The following is a 20,588-nucleotide window of genomic DNA, read 5'->3' as shown; positions in this document are numbered from 1 at the left end:
TCTCAACGTCCCTAAAACACAGGCTGGTTGGAGACTCTAAATTGTTCATAGACGTGAATGGTCGGTTGTTGATACTTGCACTCTTGTTCCAAGTCAGCTTGGAACAAAACAAATGATGTTCCAACAAAGGCAGGGAAAGAAAAAGTGTGAATTATAAAAAGGCTAGACGAGGGATGTAATGAATACAGCTTTTAATGATAAGCTGTGGTAAAACTCCGTAGGGTTGGTAATAGTGTTTTAAATTCAAATGATCGTGAAACCGTGATTGATAACCGCACTTTCATAAACTCACAGACCGTCGATGCTGTCCAAATACTGGAGAAGCAAGCTAGCGCGCTAATGGCTAGCTGGCTTAAACGCTAACATGAATACAAGAGACATTAACGTCTTTCCCAAATATAACCGACATACCCCTATCTAAACTTACATTGATCTACCTATCTAACCTTGATGTCTACGCTATTCAATTGTGGAAGCCAACTCTCTTGGAGGGATGAAACAATATCAAAATGTCATATCATGGTTACCTTTGTTGCAGTATTGTTGAATGTGCTCAAAGAGTACTTGCACACACAAACATCTGTTAACTACATTTGTTTTTAAATATCAAAAATAAATGGACACACTGTTAGAAAACCCACTGATGCTTCACTGATAGTGTTTTAGTCTCAGTATTGTATCTGTTTTAATGGCTAAGCTTTTATAGTTTTAATATGTGTTTGAACTGTAGCATGTTAAGATGTATTTAAATAAAAAGTGCGTGACAAATAAAATCTATTATTATTTATTATCCCTAGCGGGCATTCTACTCTGTTAAGTAGTCCTTAAATTAAGTCTGTTTGTGTATCACAGTGCAGTATTTGTCTTATTTTCTATTAAGAATGTTGTGGCAATATTTCAAAAATCTTCACTAAGCCGAGTTCCGTTTCCAGGTAACACTGATAACAACATTAGGCGGCTAATCATGGCGCTACTAAACTCAACTCACTTTTGGAATGACAACTTGCTGATGGACTTCATCTTCAACTCCTGCATCTTCAATACCACATCTCCACTTTGTCAAGCCTTTACTGCGAGCGATGTCGAATGACAACAGCTGGATGTACCGTGGGACATTCAGCATAGCACTTGAGAGGGCTACATAAGACTGCCATAAACAACTGTCCGGTCAAAGTGGAGATGAGCTCTTTTTATGCACTTCTACATCTACATCAATAACGCAGCTTTGACGTGATCGATGTCAAAGCTAACATAAAATGCTGACAACACAGCTAATGGTTGCAGCGGCGACTGCCAACAATTTACGCCCGTGGTTTCAGCAAACAAAGCCCAGTTCCATGCATTTAATTCCAGAAGCTGCCAAAATGTTTACTTTTTTAATTGAACCGCACAAAGAGCGGTCCGACCGGTTTGCAAGAAATTCTTCATTAAGTTTCATTAAGCTGGCACACCAGACCAGACCAGCAAAACCTGTAGCCATCTTTACCCTTAGCTACCTATTAGAGCACAACACAATGTTCTGTAGAACAGAAAATGCATCATTTAAAAATGTATTTTGAAACATGTTGATAAGTCATTATGAAATGATAAAATGGGATAGACCCATACATACAAGTTAAACTTACCAGAGCTTGCTGACCCAGAGGAACGGGGTCCCTCAAACATTTCAGTAGCTAAACGGGAGGAAAAATACATGTTAATAGTGCTCTAAGTAGAATTGGCAATCTTTGGGCACCTCACAATTCGATTACCATTCAGGAGCTACGATTAATCCATCTTTAACTTATGTATATTGATGCAGTTTAACATTTATTTTTGTTTGACTAAATAAGCGTTCATCACTTGCAACTTTCAAAAACAGTGCATTTGTAATAAGAAACAGTTAAATTAGTGCTCACATTTATTAAATTAATGAAAATGTGTGCAAAACTGGAACATAAGTGCCCTATAATTAGGGAGCTTGTCGGATTCCTCTGTGAGGTGGCTCGCTACAGTCAGCCCAATTTAAGAACTGTTTGCAGTATTTTATTTACAATAAATAAATTGATTATTGATGTTTACTATTTGATTTTATAATCGTCCATGTCCGAATTGCGATGCATCTAAAAATCGATTATTTCGCCCACCTCTAGCTCAGTGGTCCCCAACCTTTTTTGCACCACGGACCGGTTTGACGTAGACATTATTTTCAGGGACCGGCTTTCCACTTCTGCCAGATAAATACAGCAAAAATAAGTGCATGAAAAATACAACTCCCTAGAACGCTGAATTAGTGGGAGCCCTGGGCTTGTTTCTTTGCAATGAGATGCAGATGGAAATCAGCCTTTGGCTACAATCCGTCACATTTATATTTTATATGTCCATTAATGTGCATTGTATCATGTCACAAAGTTATAACAAATATAAGAAATGGCAACTTCCTATGAGCAGTTTTATTGTACATCTATAAACAAGCTTATTGGTGCGTTTAGAGGGACAGACCAAAGTCACGTCGGAGAAAATGCAGTCATTTATAAATTACTTAATGTTTCTCTGCGGCCCGGTAGCAAATGCGTGACTAACCACCGGTCCCCGGACTGGTGGTTGGGGACCACTGCTCTAGCTCTAAGGTTGTACGGTATACCGGTACGAATTAATTAAAAAAAAAAGGTACTATCCTGCCTTTGATAAACAACGGTACATTTCTTTCATGGACATGATGGCGCGCTGTGGTGACATTGCTGGTAATCTGAGCCGAGGCGCATGTTAGTCAACACACAGCAGAGCATTTACAAGCGGAGATAGAAAGGGAGAATGGACGCATTTTGACTTAAAAACTAACAATACAGGCGAAGCTATAAACACTGGAGCGTCGCTATGAAAGCGGTGCTTTAAAACATAACGTCCCTCCGCAGTGTTTTAGCTACTTCTAAATCACTAGTCCTTACCCCTGTGGCAACAAATTAACTACGGTTCTTACAAGTATCATCCCTGCAGGACGAGGAACAGCTAAACATAGTAATAGCTAACCGGTGGGTGGATCTATACAAATATACACTTTAACGATACCAAGTACAAGAGCCGTATATAGTCGATACTACGATGTTTACACCAATATTTTTTATCATCACAAAAAATAAGTCCCTGGACAGAGGAGAATTTAATGACCAATGTATGATCCTGTAACTACTTGGTATTGAATTAACACCCAAACTTGTAGTATCATCCAAAACTTATGTAAAGTATCAAACAAGAGAAGAATAAGTGATTATTACATTTGAACAGAAGTGTAGATAGGACATGTTAAAACAGAAAATAAGCAGATAAACAGTGAATGAACAAGTAGAAGTAGATAATCCTTTTCCTAAAACAATATGTTACTGCATACATTCGGAACCGTTGTAACCCGTTGGTTTAATTACTGTATTAGGGATTGACAATTATGGCAAAAATAATCATCTTGATTATTTTGATTGATATTGAAATCACAATTAACACGATTATTCTTTCATTTAAAAACATGATTATTTATTGCACCGCCAAAACTCAACTTTAAATAAAACTTTTATTTTTAAAAACTACGGCTATAAATTAGTAACAAATAAACAAGTAAAATCATATTAATAGTACCAGCAATAAATTAAATTAACAATAGCAATATGACAAACTCAATTCAGTTTTCCCCCTTTTTTTAATTCCATGTTTACCTTTTACACCCATTTTACCACCATAATGAGTGTTTTTGTGTCAAATACAATTAAATAAAATGTCTGTTAATTAAATGTCAAAATCCTCACATTTATTGGTGTAATACATCTTTGGACAATTTTGACCAGTATTTGAAGGTCAAAGCATACAAATTGTGTAAATGTATCAATAAGTGCTTTAAGTACATTATGCTTGTGTAAAGTACTTTTTTGAAACCTTTGATTTTGTTAGCCCAGTCATACCAGACGTGGCACACCACGCTATTATTGTGAAGGGGTTGGGTGTGCTGTGTTGTTGTTCTCAGCTTGACGAGTAGAGGCGACTTGAGGCTGTTTAAAAAAAAGAGAGGGCCTCTCAAGTTGTGACTGCTGTTTGTAAATTGATGTTACATCCATGATGTCGTTCACAATAACACAACAGATGAAATGTGTTGTGGGTGTATGATTTTTCTTGCTAGCTTTAGCTTCCTAGTTTAGTCGCCGTTTCAAGTGTCCATCTCCACATTGTTTAGTTCAGGCTGTGTTTTGGGGATAAATGAGCAGTACACGACACAGTCTTTTCCCAAACAAATGTTCCTTGTACTCACAATAACATAATTTCACTTTCCAAAATACTTTCATTTTTTCAAAAATCAACTGTGCGCCTTATAACCCGTTGCGCCTAATGAACGGAATAATTCTGGTTGTGCTTACCGAACTCCAAGCAATTTTATTTGGTACATGGCGTAATGATAAGTATGACTAGTAAATGGCAGTCACACATAAGAGATACATGTGGACTGCTAGATGACACCAGTAAACAACACCAAAACTTTGATGTTTCATTGAGGGTATCGAACATTACACACGGTGCTCAAAAATCTGTCAAAATGTTTTAGTACGACTTTGGTAAGCTAAGAAGCCATACCGCTTGATGGATTGTCTGAGCATTACGGCTACCATAGTCAGACGTACTGTGCTTCAACATACGGTATCATTATGGTGTGTGTATAAGGGCCGCAAAATGGCACCTAGTAGCAGACATATTATTTGACGTTTTGTTTTGCAATATTATGCAAAACCAACTTTTCTTACCTATTGGTACTTGCTGATGGGTATTTGGGATCTGCATAAGTCCTGAAAATGTGCACGCGTCCGCCAATCTAGTCCGTGTCGACGCCGTAGTCGATAAGCTTCTTCTTTTTCTCTATCTTTTTGTTATGGGGCATTCATTTTCCGCTGTTGCCATTTCTAATACAAAGTAGCGTACACTTCTAACTTATATCTGTCAGTAGACTCGCTATGGAAGTGCCAAAAACTACTATAGAACTTTAGTTATTAGAGAGTTCCGGTCGGACGGTTTTTCACATTTCCGGCGTTGTTGCTGCACTAGTGAGCCACGAATGAGGAGATGCTGCTCCGTTATTGATTTAAGTCATGTCTGAATGTCATTAAAACAGTTAGCTCCATATTTTGACACTTCTTCCACTCCCGTCCTTGCACGCTACACCAAAGATGACGGGGAGAAGACGCTGTCAAAGCCACGTGAATAAGACCGCCACCAAAGGGCGCATCCTGAAACCACGGTCAGAAGATGACTTGAAGATGGTCTGTAAAACATAATCCATGCAACATTTTGATCAAAGACCCACCATTACACGTTATGTAGACCACATGGGAGTTTTTTTAAATGTAGAAAAAAATCATAATATTAAAGTTAAAGTACCAATGATTGTCACACACACACTAGGGGTGGCGAAATTATTCTCTGAATTTCACCAATCACCCTTGATCACCCCCTGGGAGGTGAGGGGAGCAGTGAGCAGTGACCCCTTTAATGTGCCTTTTGTATGAAAATAGACCTGAATAGACCCGCTCCTCGGCAGAGCGTCTTATAATCCGGTGGCCCTAAAGTCCGAAAAATATGGCACATGTATGTCAATTTCCATGATACTCTGTGTTTTACAGCGGTTTCTGTTTTATTGGCCAATTCTTGCGTCAGCATGGAAATGCCTTACTTTTTTGTGAGTTTAGCAATTATTCTAGCACTCTGTCAAATAAAAAGTAGCAACCACGGTACATCTCAAACTTTTAGTAAACGTGCTCTTTTCTCACTCATCCGTTTTACCGTCTTACGCGGCCCAATGTTCGTTTTTTTCTATTTATATATTTTTATGATCACAAGAAGTCATAATCGAAATCAAAATGTGATTAATTGTCCAGCCCTACTACTAATGACTGAAAGACACATTTGACTGGTATGTTCACTCTTATTTAATGCCCAAATTGTTCTATGATTGCAAGAACAAACATATGTCTAATGTAGGGCTGGGCAATATATCGATATACTCGATATATCGCGGGTTTGTCTCTGTGGGAGTATACGTTCTCACGCAGTTGCTTTTAGCTGCGGGCATTACACTACATGCGTTTCTCACTCTTTCTTGTCTCTCCTTCTCAGAGACGTAAACCAAGCGCACCTTCTTACACACGTCACGTGTGCAACGTCACACGCTCCCGCGGAGCAGAGAGGTAGCGACATGGTAACGTTAGCTGTGATGCTAACGGTGAGGTGCGGGTGGTAATACGAGAGAGAGAAGGTGCGACTCTGGTAACAAATGGAGGAAGAATTTTAGAATTGATTTTAAATCCTTGCTGTTTGTTTTTAAAGCTTTACATGGACTGGCACCTCAGTATATCTCGGACCTCATCCAAATTTACACACCTGCGCGCGCTGTGAGGTCCGAGAGCCAGCTCCAGCTCGTGGTGCCCAGGACGAGACTTAAAACCAGGGGAGAGAGGGCCTTCTCTGTGGTCAGCCCTAAACTCTGGAACACTCTGCCCCTCCATGTTCAAACTGCTCCCACAGTGGAGTGTTTTAAGTCTCGTCTTAAGACCCACTTTTATTCTTTGGCTTTTAACACTACGTGAGTTGTGTGGTCTTCTGTCCTCTGTTGTCCTGTGTGGTTAGGGTTAGGGTTATAAATTTTGATGTCTATTTTACTGTTTTAATTGGTTTTACCCTTTAAAATCGTTTTTAATCATATTTATTTTTTATATTGTCTCTGTATTGGTTTTCTATTCATTTATTCTTTGATTTTATTCAGTCATTGGTGTAGCATAATATTGTTTTTAATATTATTTTTAATATCGTTTTTAATATTGTTTTTAATATTGTTTTCAACATGGCTGTGCAGCACTTTGGAAACATTCTTGTTGTGTAAATGTGCTATATAAATAAAGTGGATTGGATTGGATTGAAGAATTAATTCCCAAGAAAAACAGCACGGGGTCCATCGTCCGGCAGTGGTTTGGCTTCAAGCGGGAATATGTTCAACATTTATGCGGCAAAAGCGTTGCTACAAAAAGTAGCAGCACTGCTAATGTAGCATAATTTGAAAAGTCACCCGCCAGAGAACGAAGAGTGCTTGAAACTCTGCATGTCAACATCTCCGGCCGATGCCACACCAACAAAATGGCGAAGCAACTATTTCCAGATCAACACCGTATGAAAAAAAAGAGTCAACAACAGAAGGAGATAACGTCCACAGGAACCTATTATGCAGCTCATTTTTATTTGACAGTTATTGAACTATCTTGTGTGACATCATGCACAAAAGTGCACTTTATTTGTTTTAAACTATTGTTGTGGCGTTCTGCACAAAAACTACACTTTAATTTAGTGTTGTTTTGATATGTCATCTTGGTGACATCAGTCACAAAAGTGCACTTATAGCTTGTTTTAAAATGTCTCTGACAATCTTGCACTTTCTGTTTTGAAATGACATGAATGTTTGTGCCACTGCTTAATAACTGTTTAATAAATACAATTTTGGTAAATTGACTTAGTTGTGATTTCCCTATCTGCATGAAAGTTAAAAAAAAAAGCATATATTAATGCAGTATGAACAAGAATGTTTTAATGTAGACACATAGAATCATCATACTGGTGTGGTTATATGTATCAAGTGTTCATTCAAGGCTAAGGCAAAAATATTGAGATGTATATCGTGTATCGTGAGTCGTGACATTGCCTAAAAATATCGAGATATTAAAAAAAAGGCCATATCGCCCAGCCCTAGTCTAATGTATTGAAATGAAGTCAATAATTACATTTTTTGTGGTCATTTTGAAAACTATCGGATTACATTTCAGTACCGTTACCAGAATATTGGTATGGGGACAACATAAACAATAAGCAACTTAAACTACAGCATATTCCTGGTTTTACTTCAATAATTCGCCAAAAGCTTCTGCACATACTTTAAGTGCACAACCCTCAAAATGTGTTATCAACATGCAGCCAGAAGGGTTGAAACAAGTTGCTAATCTTGTAAACGAGGAGCCACCCTTTCTGCAGATAACCTTAAAGTAAAATATACTCTGTGTATGTGAAACAAATTACATCCAAACTGGATTACATTTATAAACAAAACTGTTGATATAACATCGCTTTCAATGCAGAGCACTAATGGGTGATAAGATTAAATAGCATGACCAGGCGCTGACTATATATCCAACTCAAGGGAGGTATAATGTCGATATAAATAATATGGTGAAGACTATTATGACATATGTAATAATAATCGGAATAACTCAAGCCATTAGCATTTGGAAGCTACCAACATACACTCAAGTTTGGATGAACGAGGTGTGCTAACTTGGCTAACAGCAGGCTAAGTTAGCTAAGCTTGCTCCCCAGTTAATGTTCCATTTTATGCTGAGCAAAACAACAAACTTGAAGGGTTGTGAGAAGCAGCTCGGTAAAAACCAGCTTCAAACTGACACTCCAACACAAGGTTTAGTAAAAAAAGAGAACTGTGGACATCTTTGCTAGCTGCATCACTTAGCTTGTGTTAGCTTGTGCCACTTACCTCCAGCAGTGGAGTACATTTTGTCGACTTTAAAAACCAGTGTCGTGGCCCTAAAAGCACCCCACTTTATGTTTTCAAATGAAAGTCGAAACTCATGCGTGGTCCAAAAATAGTTATCTGTACATAAGAAGGGATTTCGAGCGGAGAAATACGTAAATGTGGTAAATGCTTGGAGTCGCTCATCCTCAACACGGCCCCATCCCCCCAACTCACAAACGGTAGCCGAGTCAAAAACTAGCGTAGATGAACCAGCTCGGTGAAGCGAGAGAGTTCCCCTCTGCGCACTTCCGGTGTCGCTCACGTCGTCTTATTAGCCTGTGTTTTATTTATTTATTTGAATTAGGACAATGCATATTCATCAACATAGAGCAACAATGTAAATATGCTGGAGTTAGCACAATAGGTAATGTTTATCCGTCGTCCTAAGGCAGGTTAATACAGTAAACATTCAACAGGCCACACCCCTGATTGTAAATAATTTAATGTGATTATCTTGTGTGATGACTGTATTATGATGATAGTATATATCTGTATCTGAATCAATTTAAGTGGACACCGACTTAAACAAGTTGAACAACTTATTCGGGTGTTACCATTTAGTGGTCAATTGTACGGAATATGTACTTCACTGTGCAACCTACTAATAAAAGTCTCAATCAATCAAATTAGAGATGTCCGATAATGGCTTTTTTTTTTTGCCGATATCCGATATTCCGATATCATTTCACTTTAAATCATGTCCGAAAAGGAGTAGGAAGAAGCAAAGCTTATTTAATCCTACCCCTTTCCCACTTCAGAGCGTTTACTAATACATACATTCATTTACTGACTTCTTTTTGTAGCACAATGACATCGGTGAATGATTAATACAGCAGTTTTTGTCATGATAAACATACTGAGATGAAGAATATCCCATTTTCAATCAGATTGATTGTGTTTCTCATAATTATTCTTCTTCGTACTGTAAGCACCATTACTTTGAACAACCTCTTAAACTGGATCATATCAGTACATTGTTTAACTTCTTTACTTAATCCATTCCATAATTTAATTCCACATACTGATATGCTATGGCCCTAGTGGGTTCGGGGGTAGCGGGGTGTATATTGGAGCGTCCCGGAAGAGTTAGTGCTGCAAGGGGTTCTGGGTATTTGTTCTGTTGTGTTTATGTTGTGTTACGGTGCGGATGTTCTCCCGAAATGTGTCTGTCATTCTTGTTTGGTGTGGGTTCACAGTGCGGCGCATATTTGTAACAGTGTTAAAGTTGTTTATACGGCCACCCTCAGTGTGACCAAGTATGCATTGCATTCACTTCTGTGTGTGAAAAGCCGTAGATATTATGTGACTGGGCCGGCACGCAAAGGCAGTGCCTTTGAGGTTTATTGTTGTTCTGTACTTCTCCCTATGTCCGTGTACCACTCTGTACAGCGGCGTTTTAAAAAGTCATACATTTTACTTTTTGAAACCGATACCGATAATTTCCGATATTACATTTTAAAGCATTTATCGGCCGATAATATCAGCAGTCCGATATTATCGGACATCTCTATTCACGATACAAAAGAATACATAAATCACAAGACATTACACATTACAAGCATACCATAAGCACAGACCATGGACAAAAAACTAACAAATAACAAACAAAAACAAACATACATGTGAATAATCTAATTGTGCGTCTGATTAGTTTTCAACCACTGTTTCAGTGCAGTTTTAAATGTTAAATAGGTGTCACAGGTGTTCTCAGGGAATTCAATCGAACGCAACTGGACGGTTTTAGTTTGTTTTAGAAGACATTTCGCCTCTTATCCAAGTAGGCTTCATCAGTTCATGCTCATAGACTTAGCTTAGTCAGATATTGTCTACGATTTAGATTGGTTGGATATTTTGTTTAACTTAGATCAGTCAGATCTAGTCTTAACCCGATGAGCTTTTCGCACAAATAACACAATATAAAATAACTTTAATGCATTTAAAAAAATAAATAAACCAAGCTACTATTAATGACTAATCTCACATAAAGCCTCAAATAAAGCATCAATCATATTTTTTAAGTGGAATTTGAGGCTCTATAGTTACATTATTGGTTCATTTTTGGTTGTCTGGAATTTAACATTTGTCGTAATAATCACAACATGTGATGGTTAACATTTTTATTTTAACGTTTTATGGGGGAGTTTTTGTTCTTGTATAATTGTGAATGACTCAAATGTATTGTTTTTTGTAAATCAAGTGTATTTAAAATTCTGAATACAACAATGTGCATCCCGGGATATCTTTACTGTTTAAATATGCATGCAAAATGTATAATATTCAACTTATTAATACGTCAACCAGAATGTAAATTAACTTCCGGGTTGTGGAAGCCAGCGTCTAGTAAGTAGGTTTTTTTTTAATTTTAATTTTATTTTTTTTACATATTGAGCCAAAAAAACCGTTACTATGTAAATGTTAATATACAATAGCCATAATGTTTTTTTTTTATAGCAACAGCAGCCGGCATCTGGTACACACTATTTGTTATGACTAAACTAAACTCGGCATGTATACCTAATATTTTTGCCTGTTAGCGCATATATCATGCCTGAAGTGATACTGAAGCTTGAATTCAACTTTTAATATTCGTTATGTTTCAATTGTATTTCAAATTTGTGCTTAGATTTCACCACATCCGGGTACTTGGGTCGACTTTGCCATGCGTTTTTTTCCCCAGTACTGGGCGTCATATGCAGTTACACAATTGTACCACTAAGCGTCGCTGTTGACCACTCAATCCTAGCAGTGTTTTCTTGTGCTGGCACCAGGAAATGCATCAACATTGACGCACAAACATCGATTAAAATGTTTGGATGTGTTTAGTGTGTTTAAAACGGTTGCATGGTCATTTGAACTTGCGTTGTGGCTTACCAAATTATAATACAGTTGTATATCAATGTGTGTTACATTGAAAACATGCACTAATACTATGCTTTATTTGTTAAAGATAAGTTTTGTGTATAAACAATGCCGTACGTCTAGTAGCCACCACTTTAATTGATTCCACACTGCACATTACCGGGTGGTTCCCCGCCTATAAGGAAGCCAGCAGTGTGAATTGGGTGTAGCTGAGTCTGTGTGCGCCCTGGCCAATGGAACCAGATCCTCCCTGCAGTGCGTAAGCGCGCGTTTAGGATTTAACCAAGTCTTTGCTGCGCGCCTGGCTGCAGTCTTCACCAGAGCCCGACGACCTGAGACTATTCCCACAATGCCTGTATAGTTTCCATTCTGGAGCCAATCTGCATCAGTTTTTTTTTTTCACTCATTGACATTTAAAAAAGACTTCGCTTGAGAACTATGACTGGAGTATTCGACCGGAGAATCCCGAGTGTGAAACCAGCAGATTTCCAGAATTCTTTCCAGCTTTCCACCATGCATCATCCGTCTCAGGAATCTCCTACTTTACCCGAGTCCACCGCCACGGATTCTGGCTACTATAGTCCCGCCGCTGGAGTCTCTCACGGCTACTGCTCGCCGACTTCCACTTCATACGGAAAGCCGCTCAATGCGTACCAGTACCAGTACCCAACCGTAAACGGATCCGCTGGAAGTTTCCCGACCAAGGCTTACACAGACTACAGCTCGTACACCACCCCCGTTTACCACCAGTATGCTGGTTCTTACAGCAGACCTCAACTGAGTCCGCAAGGTTAGATCATGCATTCGAATTGTTTGGATTTTTCCGGAAATGCATTTAAATTCAATCAAATGTTATTCGTTTTTTTTTTTTTTACATTTGTGTAGTAAGAACAAAAGTGCTGTTATTGTAAACTCGTCGCAGTTTTTTTAATCCTTGTTGGTTTTTGTATTTATTATTATTTTTTTTTTTACAGAAAAGGACATTGCGGAACCTGAGGTTAGGATGGTCAACGGAAAGCCGAAAAAAGTGAGAAAACCTCGGACGATTTACTCCAGTTTCCAACTGGCCGCCCTGCAAAGACGGTTCCAGAACACCCAGTACCTGGCCCTGCCGGAGAGAGCCGAACTGGCCGCTTCCCTCGGTCTCACGCAAACACAGGTGGGCTTTTTCATTAACAATTTAATTTTGACTTTTTTTTTTTTTTTTGCTGATTTGAAAGAACAAAACAAACAATTTAAGCGCTGCGCGGGTATAATAGTATCCTAATGTTCGTAATCCATCCTAACGTTCTTCATTTTCTTGCCGCGTTCCAGGTGAAAATCTGGTTCCAGAACAGGAGATCTAAAATGAAGAAGATCATGAAAAACGGCGAGCTTCCACCGGAGCACAGTCCGAGCTCCAGCGACCCCATGGCGTGCAACTCTCCACAGTCCCCGGCGGTGTGGGACCCACACGGGCCGTCCAGGCCCCACAGCCTCCAGCCCCAAAACATCATCAACACGTCGGCCTCGAATTTTTTGGAAAGCTCGGGGTCTTGGTACACAGCCTCAACCGGCACCTCGGTGCAGGCCTCCCACTTGCAGAGCCCGAACTCTATACAACACTCTTTGGCTCTCGGAGCGGGGACGTTATATTGAAAAAAAATGTTAATTTCACTTTTTGTTGAAAAAAAAAAAAAAAACTTCTATGGACTTGTGTTGACATTTCAGGGGAATATGCAATGTATTTGGCAGTCCTAGAAGACAAGGTGTAAAATGTGTAAATGTGTGCATGTAATTTATTGCATTTTGGAAGACTATTAAACGTTTAAATGGACAATGGAGCTATCCTTCTCTTCCCTTATTTACTCAGAAAAATCCTGCACAGAAATAAATAATAATATTAAAAGTGCTTTTAATGCTCAAATCACCATTTTTCCACCCCACACATAACATGTTTACAGAAAAAAAGATGTTTCTATATTAAATAAAGCAAATTGCTTATAAATCCAAAAATTGTTTTTAAATAAAGAAAAGAAGGAAAACGGTTTTTTTCCCCTCGCACCCCCCACAATGAAAGGCTTTGAATGGCAGAAAGGGGGCGAGCACGCCCAATCCGCATTCCTGTGGGGGGGGGGGGGGGGGGGGGGGTATGTGGCTGCCGCCGGAGCTCCGCGCTCCGGCGGCAGCCACGCGAGCCCACCTTCCGGGCCTGGTCCCGTCTCTCGCCGTGTTATTAGCGGCCACCGTGACGACCGCTAAACAAACCTTGCCACTTAGAAGAAAACCCGTGGAAAAGCCGTGCATTTTCCTTGCACATGCGCACAGGGGCGAACCTTCCGAATCCACCTGACAGGCGCGCGCGTCTTGTAACCCACGCAATGAAATCACGCACATTTCCACTCTTATATGGAGAGCGACCGTTTATTGCTATTTTCCACTCCCACCACCCCTGCCTATTTTTTGGTGCAAAATTTTGGGGTAGAAAAAGAGTCCATTTTACTGGACAGCTACTCCACAATAATTATTCCCCGTGCAGGATTATAGCGGCCACCATTATCATAATCTGGACATTGACAATTACCTATAATTTGCAAAGATGCGCACGGTTCTTGATTGCAGAGAGCCTTTTTCTTTTTTTTCCCCCACCTTCTCTCCTCGCTCTCCCATCACTAAACAGTGACAGTAATAACAGCTAATTTTGCAGGCAATATATAAGCGCCTCTCGCCGGTGCGCAAACACTTTCCCGTGCACCTGGATTTGCTTACCACCGCCCGGCATGCGGCAGTTTTTTTTTTTAAGAAGGTTTGATAAATAAGGTAAGCTTGTGTTGACCTCATATTCTGCGTTTATTTGGTGTAATGTTTATTTTGTTCTGTGACAGGCTCTTTGTGCGACATTAAGTTGTGTTGCAGTGGTGCAGCACTTTATATCTTGTATTTATTTTTTCAAGTACTACTAGTATTATTTACATTTAATACAGAGCAGAAACACCTTTTTTAGTCATAAACACTGGTGTTTTTAAAGTGAATGTCATCCGCATTGCCCAAATGAAATGTTTTATTTGTGATATTTGTGCAGTCTTGTTGATGTTTACCCGCGTTTGCATGCTTGCATGGGCCAGACAGGGCCCCCGCAGAGTGTGTGCGTGTGTGTGTGCGTGTGTGTACTTTGCATGCAGGTATAGCCTGAATGTACACCAGCGGGGCATCACGACTTTGACAGCTGCATTTTCACATAATATCCCCTGCACCAGGCGCCCCCATTCTCGGCAATTTGTATATGAATACGGGAATAATTCCCCCCTTTTGTTCCATCCGCGCTCCATCCAAAGCAAAATAAAGATGCCTTTTTAGTATTAAAGTGGTGGAAAATTACAGGTAATTATCTTTGACGGTAAAAACGCTGTAATCAGCGGGGCTACATCAAAAAATTACCCTAATTATGCCCGCATTTCTGAGAAAAGAGTGGAGGAGGGGGGGTGGGGAGGCTCACTTGGATAAAAAGCCACAAATTGTCCCAAATATCTCCTTCATATTGAACGCCGCTGCAGCTGCCGCTTTGTTCCGCATCGATCCCGCGGAGCTTGGCATTGAGGCGCCCGCATTAGGCCGCGGGGACGGGGAGCAAACATGTCGTCAATACGCGCAGTAATTGGGGCGAAGGTGGCAAGAAGGGCCGGAGCTGCGCGGAGGCTGCAGCTTCAGGGTAAGTTCATTTCCTGCCTTTCAAACCGAAATGCACACCAAAAAAAGTATTTTTCTGCATGCGATGTTGGCCCAATATGAGCCTGCTTGTTTGGATTTTATTGGTTTGTTTCAAAAGCCACACACAGACAGAACATAAAAAGATATGTACACGTCATATTTACAAACACATGTCCTCTGCAGTGGACATGGTGTCACAGCAAGCAAATGTCCACTGCAGTGGACGCCAATAACGAACATGACTACAAAAAAAACCCCCCCCTCCGTTCCCAAATGGTCCCCAGGTGAGTCTATCTCTGCATGGAGTCCTGGTGCGGGGATGAGTACCAGTGGGAGTAGCCCGGCATGTAGCCGTTGGCCGCCATGTTTACTCCTTTGGACGAGGCCGAGACGTCCCATATTGGAGGGATGGAGGGGGACCGCGGGGACAGGTTCATGGAGCCCGGCATGGGGTCGCTCTCGTGCGGGTTGCCGCCTTGCTTGAGCAGCTTCTTGAACTTTGACCTCTTGTTCTGGAACCAGATCTTGACCTGCGCGTAACGCAAAAGGATTAGCGCGCTCCACTGTGTGTGTGTGTGTGTGTGCGTACCTGGGTTTGCGTCAGCCCCAAAGAGGCGGCCAGCTCGGCTCGTTCCGGTAAGGCGAGGTACTGGGTTTGCTGGAAGCGATGGTTGAGCGCTTGGAGCTGCAAGCTGGAGTAGATGGTCCTGGGTTTGCGGATCTTTTTGCCTTTGCCGTTAAAACGAATCTCCCCGTTTTCGATCACTGTCGTTTTCTGCTGCTCTGCAACAAAAAGAGCGGCGGTTATTATTCATTCACCGGCTTCCCCCCCCCCCCCCCCCCCTGCTAGCGACATGCCCATGCGATGCTAACGACAGGGAGGTGTTTGCGTTTTTGGGTGGCTTTTACGCACGACGGCTGTCTTACCTGCGCCGTCCAGCCGCGTCTGTCCCCCCGTGTTGGTGTGGTACGAAGGCAGGTATGGGCTGTGGTGCGGGTGGCTGACGTACGGGTAGGCTAGCGAGCGGTTGTAGGTGTTGCCGGCCGGGTAAGCGCCGCCGCCGCCGCTGCTGTTGTCTTGCTGCTGCTGGTGGTGCGAGCCCGAGTGGAGGCAGTGCAGAGGGTAATGCGCGCCCGCCATCGACGGCGAGCTCTGCTGCGAGTGGGACTGCTGGCCAAACTCCATGAACGCAGACTTGGACGAGTCCTGAGCCTCCAGACCGTCAGCCATCGTAGTCATGGTCATCATCGAATTTTCCTGCCTTGAGAGCACTCTCCCTCCTCTCTCTCAAGACCAGAACAAAAAATATCTGCTGCCTTTCTCCCCTCCTCCTCCTTCTCCTTCTCCTGATGCCGCTCTCCGTCTTACCCCGGAATGACGCGTCCTAAAGTCCCCGAGGCGCGATTCTGCGGCCAAAGTCAGCGATGAGCTGGGAGATTTTTTTTACTGTTAAAATTGCGCCCTTGCTCGCAGACTTGGTGCAGACGCTACAAGTAAAATGGTTTGTCTCCAGAGGGCAGCGCCTTCCTATTGGTCATTCTCGTCGACGTCATCGTGCAAGGGCTGTGCGCGCTTTGCAAGGGAGACTTGAGCTGGAGTTAACCCACCTTACCAGCTCCTACGACGACGACGGGGGGAAGAATATAGGGTGGGAAAGACGCCTAATTCCCACAGACAAGCTGAGCCGCTCGGAATCGCCCTATCGCTTTTCATCCCCCCACCCCCACCTCCAACCCAAACACCCAAATTACGCATTACGCACCATGCAAAATGCACATCCAAATAATCAACCAGCAGTGTTTACACTCGTTTATTAGTCCTCGGAATGATTTACTTTGCTATATGTTTAAAACAACAACATCTTGTTAGTTACATATTTCATCATCGCGATCATTACTCATTTCGAGTCATCATTTTCAAGAATCAATAAAAAAAATGAATGATTCGAATTTTAAAGAAATGGTATTCAACCCATGTACACCACAAATTGAAAAATGACACCCAAATCCCCATGCTTACTTATTCATAATTTTCAAAAAAACGATTTAAAATAATTAAGAAATGTTTAAAAAAACAAAACAAGCAAAATAAAATATAAAATTAAAAAATATATATTTCAATTAACTATTAAGGGTATGTATCTATCTTGATTATAAATCAATTTATAATTTAATAATTTAATTATATATAATTTAATTATATATATATATATATATATATATATATATATATATATATATATATATATATATATATATATATATATATATATATATATATATATATATATATATATATATATATATATATATATATATATATATATATATAACAATTTTTTACCAGTTTTTTTTCTTTTGTTGTTATGTGATATCTGCTCCAAGTCTCAGGTTACACACCATGCAGGGAGCACATTATTTTAATGAAGCTGCAATATGTTCATGCTCATCTTTTCATCCTCAGAATCATTCTACGTGAGGAAGTCGCCAACATGATGTAAAAAAAAAAAAACCAACCTATTTTTAAAATATGTTAACTCTATAAAAATCGATTCACATCTAATTTTATCATTTTTCAAGACACAATAATGAAAATAAATCCAAGGATATATTTTTACGCTTTTCAGCTCATCTCTGCCCCAAATTAGCATCAGGCAGCATGCAGAATGCACATTATTAATAAGTATTTTCATGTATCCGACTCTTTCTGAATTATTTACATACAGAAACGTGTCAATGTGCTAATACGTAAAAATACAACACCCAATTAGTCGAATATTTCAACAAGGGATGATCAAAAAATGTGATTCTGATTTATGCAGATTCTAAATCAATTCATAATTTTGAAGAACCGAATAAAATACGGGGTGAGAGATTTCTGATTCTTGGAAGAAAAATTTAAGAATCGGTTTTTTGAAAATAGTTTTTTAAAGTAATTTTGGTGCTTTCAGTAACCTGTTTTGAAAAGGTTTTATTTAATGCTGTCAAAAATAATCATTCAACTGGTGATTAATTAAAAAAACATCGCTTTTATCCTGGCATTTATTCTGAGCGTAAATGCTCTCTTATTTTACCTTATAGCTAATGTTCATAATCCATAAATAAATGTCATGCATTCAAGTAAAACATTTTAAAAATGATTTGTGTACAACATTCTGACAATAAAAATGCATTTGTGTCCAAATATATATATTTTTAAAGTTAATTTAATTAAGGAAGAGCTGTGATCAATCTCAATTAATCCAAGTTCAATGTGTGATAAACCTGATTAAAAAATTAAGAGCTTTTATGACCTATAACCTGTTTTGAAAAGGTTCTATTGTTCTATCAAAAAAGAACAAGTTAACACATGTGGTTAATCACAGAAAATATTGCATTAATCTTGTACAGTTGAAAATTAATCACGTAATTTATTTTGAGTCCACAATCTCCTTTATCGTAGCCACGGAGCAAATAAATGTCATGCATTCGAGTTAAACATTTAAAAATAATTAATGTACAACATTCTGACAATAAAAATTGCACGTGTGTTCAAATATTGGTTGTTTAATTTAACTTAAACAAGCAATTAAATTATTGTGATTAATCATGATTAATGCAAATTCATAAATGTGATTAACCTGATTAAAAATAGATTTTTTTTATAAAGGTTCTGTTTCGAATAATCAAAAACAGTGAGTTAACTCATGTGATTAATCACAAAAAAAGATTGCATTAATCATGTATAACGATTAATCTCAAAAATTATTTGAAGTGTACTTGCTCCTTGGAGCAAATAATTGTAGTGCAAAAACATTGAAACATATTCCTGGGGTCCTTTTTTAGGTTAATTTAAATTACATAATCAAGTAATTTACTGTGATTAATCATGATTAATCCTAATTCATAAGTGTGATTAACCTGATTAAAAAAGAGACACTTTTATAACCTGTGTAACCTGTTTTGAAAAGGTTCTATTTCGGGTTAATTAATGTGATTAATCACAAAATAATATTGCATTCATAATGTACAGTTGCAGATTAATCACACAAACTATCTTGAGTATATGCTCCTTAATCTTATACCGGCAGTAAATAAATGTAATGCATTCAGGTAAAACATGTTTAAAAATAATAATTTTAGGTCAATTTAAATAATCAACTAATTTACTGTGATTAATTAGGATTAATCGCAATTAAACGTGTGATTAATCTGAGGAAAAAAATAATCATTAGACAGCAGCGGTAGTTTAATTATTCTATTGGGAGAAGCAGTTGAATGGAATGGTGAGTTATGTCCATCCCAGAAAATGATGTTGGATTCACAACATTTGAATTGACTGGAAATTTTATCTGACAATTGTGCATCCTGCAGGAATATTTCAAAATGATTGTTGCCCATGATATATGAAATCATTAGAATCATATCAAGAAGAAGTGTGACATGCAAGGCCTCCAATATTTGACCCATAATATAATATAATATAAATAATATAAAAGTTATATATAACATAATAGTATACCCAATATTTGACCCATGATATTTGACCCATAAGTCATATAGTTAGAATAATATCAAGAAGAAGTTTGTCATGCAAGGCCTCCAATATTTGACCCATAATGTAATATAATATAATATATATAATATATTAGTTACATAATAGTTGACCCAATATTTGACCCATAAGTCATAGAATAACATCAAAAAGAAGTGTGACATGCAATATATACAGGGTATATATATATATATATATATATATATATATATATATATATATATATATATATATATATATATATATATATATATATATATATATATATATATATATATATATAATAGTTATATAAAAGTTGACCCCATATTTGACACATAATATTTGACCCATATGTCACATATAAGAAATAGTTAGAATCATATCAAGAAGAAGTGTGACATGCAAGGCCTTCAATATTTGACCCTTAATATAATATATATTATAATAGTTACATAACAGTTGACCCAATATTTGACCCATAATATTTGACCTATGTGTCACATATAAGAAATAGTTAGAATAACATCAAGAAGTAGTGTGACATGCAAGGCCTCCAATATTTGACCAATAAGATAATATTCATAATATAATAGTTGACTCAATATTTGACCCATAATATTTGACCCATATGTCAAATATAAAAAAATAGTTAGAATAATATCAAGAAGAAGTGTGACATGCAAGGCCCCCAATATTTGACCAATAATATAATATATATAATATAATAGTTACATAATAGTTGACCCAATATTTGACCCATACTATTTGACCCATATGTCAAATATAAAAAATAGTTAGAATAATATCAAGAAGAAGTGTGACATGCAAGGCCTCCAATATGTGACCCATCATATAAAATATGTAATATAATAGTTACATAATATTTGACCCAATATTTGACCCATAATATTTGACCCATAATATTTGACCCATATGTCACATATAAGA

At 38.6% G+C, this 20,588-nt stretch overlaps 3 protein-coding genes across 5 annotated transcripts in view; 1 reads left to right on the top strand and 2 right to left on the bottom strand.

The window, feature by feature from the left end:
- The window catches only part of ago2 (argonaute RISC catalytic component 2), a 45,630-nt gene extending 36,824 nt beyond the window's left edge, over nucleotides 1–8,806 (bottom strand). For 2 of the 3 annotated variants that reach the window (XM_062029257.1, XM_062029258.1), the window contains exons 1-2: nucleotides 8,540–8,806; nucleotides 1,626–1,673 (exon numbers count right to left, since the gene is read on the bottom strand). In XM_062029257.1, coding sequence (XP_061885241.1) covers nucleotides 1,626–1,673; nucleotides 8,540–8,558 — 67 coding nt within the window. In that variant the 5' untranslated portion in view covers nucleotides 8,559–8,806. Of the gene's footprint in view, nucleotides 1–1,625; nucleotides 1,696–8,539 lie in introns of those variants that run through there. The other variant, XM_062029256.1, reaches the window with a different exon arrangement.
- Nucleotides 8,807–11,717: 2,911 nt separating this feature from the next.
- On the top strand, nucleotides 11,718–13,248 carry dlx5a (distal-less homeobox 5a). The gene is made up of 3 exons (XM_062028739.1): nucleotides 11,718–12,227; nucleotides 12,412–12,596; nucleotides 12,752–13,248. The coding sequence occupies exons 1-3, from the start codon at nucleotides 11,876–11,878 to the stop codon at nucleotides 13,073–13,075; spliced, it is 861 nt and encodes a 286-aa protein (XP_061884723.1). The 5' UTR covers nucleotides 11,718–11,875; the 3' UTR covers nucleotides 13,076–13,248.
- A 1,936-nt stretch (nucleotides 13,249–15,184) lies between these two features.
- Nucleotides 15,185–16,761, bottom strand: dlx6a (distal-less homeobox 6a). The gene is made up of 3 exons (XM_062028737.1): nucleotides 16,052–16,761; nucleotides 15,714–15,907; nucleotides 15,185–15,654 (listed from the first exon to the last, which is right to left on the bottom strand). The coding sequence occupies exons 1-3, from the start codon at nucleotides 16,371–16,373 to the stop codon at nucleotides 15,415–15,417; spliced, it is 756 nt and encodes a 251-aa protein (XP_061884721.1). The 5' UTR covers nucleotides 16,374–16,761; the 3' UTR covers nucleotides 15,185–15,414.
- Nucleotides 16,762–20,588: the final 3,827 nt, after the last annotated feature.

Source organism: Entelurus aequoreus, linkage group LG20, assembly GCF_033978785.1.
Source record: "Entelurus aequoreus isolate RoL-2023_Sb linkage group LG20, RoL_Eaeq_v1.1, whole genome shotgun sequence".
In the NCBI taxonomy this organism is placed as follows: Eukaryota; Metazoa; Chordata; class Actinopteri; order Syngnathiformes; family Syngnathidae; genus Entelurus; species Entelurus aequoreus.
This window is presented reverse-complemented; position numbering and strand designations above follow the sequence as displayed.

Excerpts from the sequence above, each read along its gene's own strand:
- dlx6a (XM_062028737.1), bottom strand. The coding sequence starts at position 16,373 with ATGATGACCATGACTACGATGGCTGACGGTCTGGAGGCTCAGGACTCG. Across the intron at positions 15,908-16,051 it reads GACGCGGCTGGACGGCGCAG|AGCAGCAGAAAACGACAGTG; the intron begins GTAAGACAGCCG and ends TTTTTGTTGCAG. Across the intron at positions 15,655-15,713 it reads TGGGGCTGACGCAAACCCAG|GTCAAGATCTGGTTCCAGAA; the intron begins GTACGCACACAC and ends CGTTACGCGCAG.
- dlx5a (XM_062028739.1), top strand. The coding sequence starts at position 11,876 with ATGACTGGAGTATTCGACCGGAGAATCCCGAGTGTGAAACCAGCAGAT. Across the intron at positions 12,228-12,411 it reads ACCTCAACTGAGTCCGCAAG|AAAAGGACATTGCGGAACCT; the intron begins GTTAGATCATGC and ends TTTTTTTTACAG. Across the intron at positions 12,597-12,751 it reads TCGGTCTCACGCAAACACAG|GTGAAAATCTGGTTCCAGAA; the intron begins GTGGGCTTTTTC and ends GCCGCGTTCCAG.